Raw genomic sequence first — 9,372 nt, forward strand, 5'->3', positions numbered from 1 at the left:
TTCCCGCCAAGCCCCACAATCGGAGGGCTGCGGGTGTACCCGCCCCCTTAATCCTGGCTCACAAGGCAAGGCCAGCAGCAGCAGGCCTGGAAGTCAGTGGGCCCAGGGCTCCGTCCGACTCAGCTTAGGTCAGGCATCAACACACATACCCTCTCACCCCACCTCACTGCCGCCAGGCTGACTTACAGGTAGCGCTGCTGTCGCTCGGTTTGCCGATGGAGGGCGACCGAGTAGCCGAAAAGGCTACCCGGGTTCACCGCCTCCTTCACCACCAGGAATCGGGTGTCCAGGTTGAAGGCGAAGGCGACCCGGCCGCTAGCCGCCACCATCAAGGCCAGGGTGCCGAGCATCCAGCCGGGGTCGCGGGGCGCGCAGCGGGGTCTGGGGCCCATGGCCGCGAGTGCGAGCCGGGCGGGCCGACAACACAGGAGGGCTCAGCACTGGGGGTGGTGAACGGTTCACCTGCTCCAGGCGCCGCCAGAGGACACCCGAGCCCGCAGCGCCACTGCGACCGGAGTCCCAGACAATTTCTTGCCCTGGTCCGGACCAGCTTCACGTCTGCTCTGGGGTGGCGCTTCTCCACTCCTCTTTTCAGGTCTGTGGATCTACTCTCCCGCTGGTCCGGTGGACAGGTCACCGTGCCCGACTCCGGGCACCCCGCAACCTAGATGGTCCTGGCCGCGCCCCCTTGGCGGTGTTAGCTCTTTGGATCTCAGCTAGGTGGAGGATCTGAAAAGGCAAACCCTCGACCGCCAGGAGGGCAGGAGGGAGGGAGTCTCTCCTGCGCGTGCCCCGCCTCCCCACTGCCCAGCCCTGCACCTCCCCACCTTGCGCGCCCAGCCCGGGCTCCGCTTTCCTTCCGGGGAAAGAGAAAAGGTCTCCGCTCGGCCGCCGCCTCTTAAAGGGGCAGCGCCGCCCCTCCCTCTCCATCATTCCTACCCTGACTCCGCCCTCTCTCTCAGACACCTGTCGGGAGTCCTTAAAGCCTGGATTTCCCCTCCCAGCGGCTTGCTTCTCCCAAGAAGCGTCGCCTTCGGTGCAAGACGGATGGGACGGGCGGGGCCGGAGGTGGGATTTGTCTGGTGCTTCGCTGCGGCTGCAAACTGGAAAGGCCGTTCTAGGCAAGGCCACCACCACGGTCCGGACTGGACAGACCAGGCGTTGGCTCTTCGTTGAACTGTCGTCGGTGCCTGGCTGCCTGGAATGCAGACCTCTGCCGCACTGCAAGACCCTAAGAGGTGACTATGGGTCTCCGGACTTTCATCTTCATACTCAGTGCCCTCGATGTTATGTGCGGAGGAGTATTTCTCCTGCCCACCCGCCTCCTCTCATCCCGATTCCTGCCGGAGCCAGCTCCTCCGCAAAGCCAGACAGATATTTAGCGGTGGTGATGATAACTCATCAGTAATTGTAATTAGCAAAGGGCAGCATTTGTCTCTAAGGGCAGCGAATGGGACCTCCACTCCTACAGTCGTGTTCTAGGTGGTGTCAGGTGGAGACAGGTAGGGTAGGCTCAAAGATCTCATTATCGGGGAAAGAATCAAACCGAAAGAGAACTCCAAGGGGTCATTATGGACTGTGAGTCTAACTCAGATTTCTCCTATTGCAGAACAAAGACTCATTTTCCCTGAGCATCATTCTCTATGTGTTCTTACAATAAGAAGAAAACATCATACGCAGCAGGAACGATGCTAACTGCTTCACTTATGAACACTACTTTTTCTGGTCAATTTTTATCACCTGTCACATACACACAGCAAGGAAAAAGGAAAGCAGGCAATAGATTCATCCAAGGGGATTCTGCTTGGGTGTGTGAGAAGCCAGTGCATTCTGGGTCCAATTCCCTGCCTACGCAGTGTGACCTTAGAAGAGGCTCATTTCCACATAGATGATCTTACCCCTCGAACCTAAAGAAGCAGCCCTTAGAGACAGTGCTGCCTTTTTACTCCTGACAACTACCGACAGTTGGCCATTGTCACCACGATGTCATGGGTCTGTACCTGTTGTTTACATGTGGGAGCAGGGCTGTCCCTACATCAGGCAGCTGCGTTGGTGGGATGCTCCTTTGTAAACACAGCCCTGGAGGGAGCAGCTCTTCTTTCAGAAAGCAAGTTTGAATGCTTTGCAGCCCTGAGTGCCTGCCTTGGTTCAGGAGCAGCCGAGATGAGTCTGGAGTTAAGAAGTGAGACGGAGGTGAGCTGCTGGAAGACACGTTCTGCAGTCATTACGTCCTCACAGCAGCCGTCAAGGTGGCCTCTGCTTTAAGATGGGCACACCAAGGCCCAGGGGAGTCGAGCGATTTGGCTGAGGCCACACAGTTAGGATTCTAATAGCACAGGATCTAACCCCAGAACCCTTCTTAACAATTATGCTAATGATTAACACTTAAGGGCAAATCAGATTTTGGTGACATTTGGAGTGACAGGGCCTCTCCTTGGGGAGTGTCCTCGGCCAAAACTACTTCCCTAGCTTCTGCCTGGCACAGTGAATTCTAACCAGAAGCCCCGCCTAAGTGGTTAAAATGGTAACTGCTAAACAATCAGTCTTCCTGTAGCTTTGCAGATACCAGAAGATCCGATGACCTTTGTAACATTGCTTCCTTGTCTTCCCCTACAAGCTAACGCATACTCACCACTGTGCTGTTTAGCTCCTGATAAGCAGCCCATCTGCTTTAGGAACATACAGGAACTAGTCCCAGGAGATAAAGTGAATTGCGGTGTTCTGGACAGAGGAGAAAAAACAAAACAAACACGCCAAAAAAACAAAACAAAACAAAACAAAAAAACAAAAACAAAAAAAAAAAAAAAAAAAAAAAAAAAACCAGAGACAACCTCTTGGGATCACTGCTTCTCGATCCTTCCACTTTTACGTGAGTTCGGAGGTCGAACTCAGGTCATCAGGCTCACATGGCAAGTGCTTTTACATACTAAGGCATCTTGCCAGTCTGGTATGACATCTACCATGTAGCCCAGGCTAGCCTCTGAAGATTGGCTTTTGAGCAGCAAGCATCCTCAACCAGGTACAGTCAGGAGCACCACTTTAGAATCAGAGCCTGGGAAGTGGCCTCAGCTTGACGTCACAGCTTTACAAATCATTTCAAGGGCAGACTCACTTTATCTTTCCAGGCTCCCTGTTAAAGTCAGGATTGTCGTCCTTGTTTGCCTCGTGAGGGAACAAAGCCTCAGGAGTGTGTTTGGATGCCCAAAGCCATACAAATGATGGCAAGAGGGTAAAGCACAGCTGGAACTGGAAGCCACTTGACCACGGCTGTGTCTTTAAGAGAAACTCCAGGCAGATGTTGTTCAGACAGTCAGACATACCTAAACAAGAGCAGCTGTGATAACAGTTTTCTCTGTGGCGTTTAGGAGAGGACATTTGTCCCTGGCTGCCCTTAGAATGGTATTAATCCGAGCTGTGACTTCCAGAACTGCTCAGCCTCTTTCATGCTTTGATTCCTGCCCTAAAGCTACCAAAGGTTTAAGAGACATCTGGAGTCAAGGAGCAGGAAGCTAAGCTAGATGCAAGTTGGGCCATTGAATTTGCCCTTCTGGATAGCTCCCTTGGTCCTTGGCCTTATTTCTGGAGGAATGCCCATGGCCAGGGCCAGGAGGGCCGGGTGGACACTTGGAGTAGACAGGGGTCCTGCCCAAAATAGCTTTGAGTCATGTGATGATGACAGATGGGCTCCATGCCAGGCCTTATCTCACAAACTATCCCAAACAGGAAGGACCAGCATGTCCGATCTGGGGACCAGGAGCAGGAAAGGGATGAGGGATGGCATTTCCACTCTAAAGGAGTGTTCAGAGAGAACGTGGGAGCAGGAGCTGGGAGACTGGTTGAAGACAGACCCAACTGAGGAATGTGGGAAGTGTTGAGCAGACCTATGGGGGGTGGACTGGAATGGAGGGAGCCTTGGACTGTCTGAGCCTGGGCTGGAGATCTAGAGAGAGAACTCCCAGTTCCATGCCTCAGGGCTGAAACTCTTTGTTCCAAAGGACTTTATCTTGACAGCATCATCTCAAGCCTCCAGTTGACTTTACACTGTCTGCTCTTACCTCACGGGGAATGGACCCGCCTAGAAACATAGGATGCATGTGAAATGACGGGCCTCAGCTCAGCTTTTGATGTATCTTTGGACAGTCTTTAGGCCTCTTCCAGTTCTCTTCCCTAATGGCTCACACCTGGACAAGCCTGCCAGAACAAACAGGGCCTCCCTTCATTGACTGAGGGAAGGAGTGTCCCAGAGGCCCTCCCTCACCCCCAACCACAGTGAAAATCCAGGTTATCCTCCTTCCTGGCTCTCAAGCCATTTGAGACCTGTTGTCCTGAGAGACTCCCTTTCTGCAAACAACAAAACCTTTCATGCTCTCTTGGTTCATGAGTAGTGTCATCCATCTTGACATTTGAATAAAACCTTCGATGAGGTCCCTCGGCCTTTGCAGGTGACTACCACAACATGCAAGCTGTGTGTTCTATGTAGGAGTCAGGGAGGCTTCTGGGAGAAGGAAGAGAGGGTATCAAAGGAAAAACAGGCCTAGAGTGGGAGACCTTAAGAAAAGAAATGCAGAAGTTGGCCTAACTTGGGGTCAAGTTTCCCCAGCTGGAACAGAGACAATGTCAATATTCTCCGAAGACGGCTTCCGTTCTTCTTGGAGCGTTTACTGTGTTCACACCAGTGTGACTACACAGCCCCGGTCAGCTGCGGCAGGAATAACAAGGACACATCGTGGCCTGCTGCTGGGACTAAGCACCGGCTAACCTGACTTCTCACCCTAGCAAAGTTACCTTCCTGCCTCAAGCCTTGGAGTCCCATCTAGTAAGCAAGAAGGCTGGAGAAAACATCTTGGTGTTACTCTCCGTCAGCATTCAGTGTGTCTCAAGGCTCCTCAGATCTGCAGAACGAAATAGACCAACTCTGCTACTGAACCTAAACTCAGGTCACTCTCTGGCTCCAATAGAAGATACAAATTACTTGGGGAGGGGGGCGTGGCTGAGCATGAATATGTTTATCAGTTTTCCTTTTCCACTGACCCGGATTCAGCTTTCTCTACCTCAAGCCTCAAGGCAAAAATCCCTCCTCTGCCTCAGCTCAGACCTGAGTCCCCCACTAGGACTAACAAAGGTAGAGATTTCTGCTAGGAAGCCAGGCCTCCATCCGGCCCCCTCCTCTGTCTTTTTGGTTTTGAGCCTAGCGTTTAACAGCTGAGCCATCTCCCCAGACTCCAGGAAGCATTCTGGAAACCCAATATTAAACAGGCTAAACTAACGTGTCTTGTGCTATGGAGTTGGTGTGTGTGAGGCCAGAGGGGCCATTAGAAACAGCATGTTTATTGTATGAAAGAAGACTAAAGAAAAAGAAAAAAAGGAAAAGAAAGAAAGAGTGTGCTGCTTACGGCATGAGGTTGGCATGGCCAGGACAGACAGAAGGACCAGCATGTAAGCGTGGAGACAAGGAAAGACAGGTGCAATGGTGCACACCTGTGCTTCCAGCTCTGGGGAGGCTGAGGTAGGAAGATCGAGAGCTCGAGGCTGGCCTGGTCTAACTGGTAAGTTTCAGAGCAGACTGAGCTACACAGAAGAGACCCTGTCTCGAGAAGAAGATGATGATGATGGGGGAAAGGTGGAAAGCTGGCTGAACAGGGCCAGGGGAGGAGGGAAGGAGAAGGGTGTGTGAGTGAGAGAATGACTTCAGGCACAGGTAGTGAGGGGTCTGATGTAGGAGAGCTGAAGAGCAAGGGGGCTCTGAGCATTAATGGGCAATGTCCCTTCGGGGGCCCTAGTGAGTTACCCCAAACAAGGGCAACTCTGACAGCTGGCCACCTCTCATTCTTCCAGCCTCTTCCAGTAGCGTTTCCGCCTACTGCCTAAGGTATAGCCTTGAGTCCACACTGGCTTGACCCCAAGGTCCCCTCCTTTCTCGTCTGGCTCCTGACTCTAATGGGCTCTGCAACGCTCTTGATGTAAAGTCAGGATGGCCCCTTTGAGAAGGAGAGGCTGTGGACCCACAGGCTGAGCTCCTTCCATGTGTCTGCTGGTGGTGGTGGGGGAACTGTAGCGAGTCTTTCTTTGTACCGCCAACTCCCAAATAATGACGTGGAGAATTTTTATTAATATGAAAACTTGGCCATTAGCTTAGACTTGTCCCACTAGCTCTTAGAACTTAAATTAACCAGCTTTCATTAATCTACATTCTGCCATGTGACTTCATTACCTTTCCTCTGTACCATATGTCTGACCTCTTCAGAATCTCCCTGGCATCTCCTGTCTTCTTCCCAGAGTCCTCTCTGCCCGGAAGTCCCACCTATTCTCTCCTGCCTAGCTATTGGTCATTCAGCTCTTTATTACACCAGTCACAAGGTACCTTAGGCAGAGACACATCTTTACAGCATACACAAATATTCCATAACAGAGGGCTGACTGTCCTTGACTCTTACTAGCCAAATTCTCTGCTCGGGTGGAAAATCTGGGCAGGTGGGGACTTTATCCACCCACTCCCACTCTTTTTCACTAGAGGTGGAGAGTCCCTATAGAAATGTTCATTAGGAGCTGGGCAGTGGTGGTGCACGCCTTTAATCCCAGCACTCAGTAGGCAGATGCAGGTGGATCTCTGTGAGTTCGAAGCCACCGTGGTCTACAGAGTGAATGCCAGGACAGCCAAAGAAATGTTCATTAGGACACGTATCCCCAAATAGTCTGTTGTATGTTATTGTATAGTCATACCTGTTCACCTGTGTGTCTGCATTTCTGAAATTTTCATGTGCACGTGGAAAGGGAACTGATATTTATTGAGCATGTATTATCACCTGGCTCTTTGTATGTGGTCCTTTCTAAAAGTCCTGTGACACAGAGGTGTCACCCAGTTTTCAGTTGAAAACACTAAGATGGCCAAGGTGGAGCAGTTGTGAGCACTCTCTGATATAACAGGAGCCACCCTGAGGGCTATCCTGACTCCTAGACAGGTCCTTTTCTCCACAGTGAGTTCCTCAGGGACATGGTATGTGAAGTTTACATGCCTGTGTCTATCCTTCTGCCAGTGGCTGATTGGTACAATAGGTGGAGAGTTTTGCCTACAGAATGGCCTGGTGGATAGAATGGTGGCATCCAGGTTGCAGGAATACATTCTCCTGCTCTGGGTAATCCACGTAACTAACGAGCCTGGTCTTACCCTATTAGAGGCAGAGGTCCTTGTGGCTTACTGATGACTTGATTTGTTATCTTTGTGGAGATCTCTGTGTTTTACTGTCACAGCTTCGATAGGAAGTGTCCCCACCAGCTCTGCTTTAAGAGCGGGTCCTCAGCATGTGCTGACTTTCTGGAAGGTGATACAAGCATTAGGAGGTGGACCTAGCCCAAGGAAGTAGGTCATTGAATGCGTCATCTTCTCATCTTGGGGCTATGTCCGGCCCTAGCCCCTTCCTGCCTCTCTGCTTCCTGTCTGTGATGAGGTAAGCTGCCTGTCTCTGTCACATGTACCCACTGTGATGTGCCACCTCCCCACAGCCCAGCAGCAAAGGAGTCAAGTGGTCATGGGCCGAAACCCTCCAGTGTGTGAACAGATAAACCCTTCTTTAGACTGTTTCTCTCAAAAACAGGCATTTGTTACAGTAACAAAAACCTGACCACATGCATGCAACAAAAAAATACGATTGATTGTGTGCTCAGGCAGAAATAAAGATACAAAACCGCTGGACATGGCGAGGCTTACCTGGACATGAGGTGGAGGAAGGAAGATGGAGTATTTGAAGCTAGCCTGTGCTAAACAGCAAGACCTTGTCTCAACAAAAACAACAACAACAAAGGCAGTGTGTGTGTGTGTGTGTGTGTGTGTGTGTGTGTGTGTGTGCTCTAGATAGATTGTAGAGTGATGTCTAGCATGCTTGTGACCCAGAGTTCTGTCTCTAGCACAACAGAAACAAATATCACAAAGGAAAACCTATCTCCATTGTGTTTCCTTTTGTGTTTTGTTTTGTTTTTGAGATGGGGTCTCTCTACATAGCCCTGGATGTCCTGGAACTCACTATGTAGACCAGGCTGGCCTAGAACTCACAGAAATCTGCCTGCCTATGCCTCTTGAGTGCTGGGATTAAAGGCATGCCATAACCAACCATTGTGTCTCCTTGACAACTAGGTAAAAGTTGTCCCACTGGCTCATTTCCCATGTATGTATGTATTGTGCATGTGTGTATACATATGCCACGTGAGTCCTGGTGATCAAACCTGGGTCATTAGGCTTAGAAGCAAGCGCCTTCACCTGCTGACCCGTCTTGCTGACCCCTCCACTGGCTCAGTTTTGAGGCAGAGTCTCCCTATGTTGCCCATGATGTCCTTGAACCCACAATCCTCTTTACCTCAGGCTCCCAAGTGATGGAATTATAGCCATGTGCCTCCACACCTGGATCTCATCGGCTCTTACTATCTGAGACCCCACGGTGGTAAGTCTTGAACCAGCACCCCACTCCAAGCCCCAGCCTGTAGCTGTAGTTGCTGAATCAAAGCCAGTGAAAAGCAGATCTCAAAACCCTCCCCCCTCCCCGTCCCCCCCACAGCTCCCCCTCCCAGCTCCCCACCCCGCCCCCACAGCTCCCAGCTCTCTTGCTTCCTAGGTCTCTCAGCTGGAAACCTGGCCCATGCTCCTCCTGCTCATTGGCCCATGGGGACAAGGGCTGCCCCCCCACCCCCCCCCACCCCCACCCCCACCCCACCCCACCCCCACCCCCGTCTCCATCTGCCTGCCCTCACCTTGTGCGTTTTTTTCACACTTTCACTTCCACTCTCGGAGTCCCTCCCAGATCTCCAGGGAACCACCCTGCCTCTTGCCTCCAGCTTCCCGCTGTCCCTCTGTCCCTCCTCTGTTCTCAGTCCCCCGTCCTCTTTGATACCTTGTGTTTTTCAAGCTTAGATGTCACAGCCTCTGAGTCACCTGTCGGCCCTGTTCTGCAGCTAAGACCTTCCCTGGGGTTATCATGGCCAACCTGGCTTCCGTCCCTCCATCTCTTGGAAGGCTCCTCTGGTCCTCCAGCTGCAACTGCCTCAGAGGGCAGAGGCTGTGTCAGCTCTGGTCCTTGGCCCTGGCCTCTCTTCAGTGGTAGCCATAACCCATTGAGCTAGGCCTCTCTGCACTTCATTCAAACCCCTCCTCTCCTGGGCCCTCACTGTCTCCTCCCATCCTTCTTCCAGCACAGGTCACCCTCCCCATGACCCCTGCAGGCTACTGTTCTACATGCTCACAACATCTGCAGAGTTCCTCCAGGCTCCGTGTCCCTCCACAGCCTGCTCCTCCTGTCCCCTTACTGTCCCAGCCCGTCTCTGTATCTCCCTCCACTCCCAAGGGGATTCCACAAACAAGAAAGGCCAGTCCACGCCAGCACCCCT

General features: G+C 52.0%; 1 protein-coding gene across 2 annotated transcripts in view; it reads right to left on the bottom strand.

The window, feature by feature from the left end:
* The window catches only part of Itga3 (integrin subunit alpha 3), a 37,237-nt gene extending 36,085 nt beyond the window's left edge, over positions 1–1,152 (bottom strand). The window contains exon 1 of one of the 2 annotated variants that reach the window (XM_059271579.1): positions 187–1,152. In XM_059271579.1, the coding sequence (XP_059127562.1) occupies positions 187–392 (206 nt within the window). In that variant the 5' untranslated portion in view covers positions 393–1,152. The remainder of the gene's footprint in view (positions 1–186) is intronic. The other variant, XM_059271578.1, reaches the window with a different exon arrangement.
* Positions 1,153–9,372: the final 8,220 nt, after the last annotated feature.

Source organism: Peromyscus eremicus, chromosome 8a (genome assembly GCF_949786415.1).
Source record: "Peromyscus eremicus chromosome 8a, PerEre_H2_v1, whole genome shotgun sequence".
In the NCBI taxonomy this organism is placed as follows: Eukaryota; Metazoa; Chordata; class Mammalia; order Rodentia; family Cricetidae; genus Peromyscus; species Peromyscus eremicus.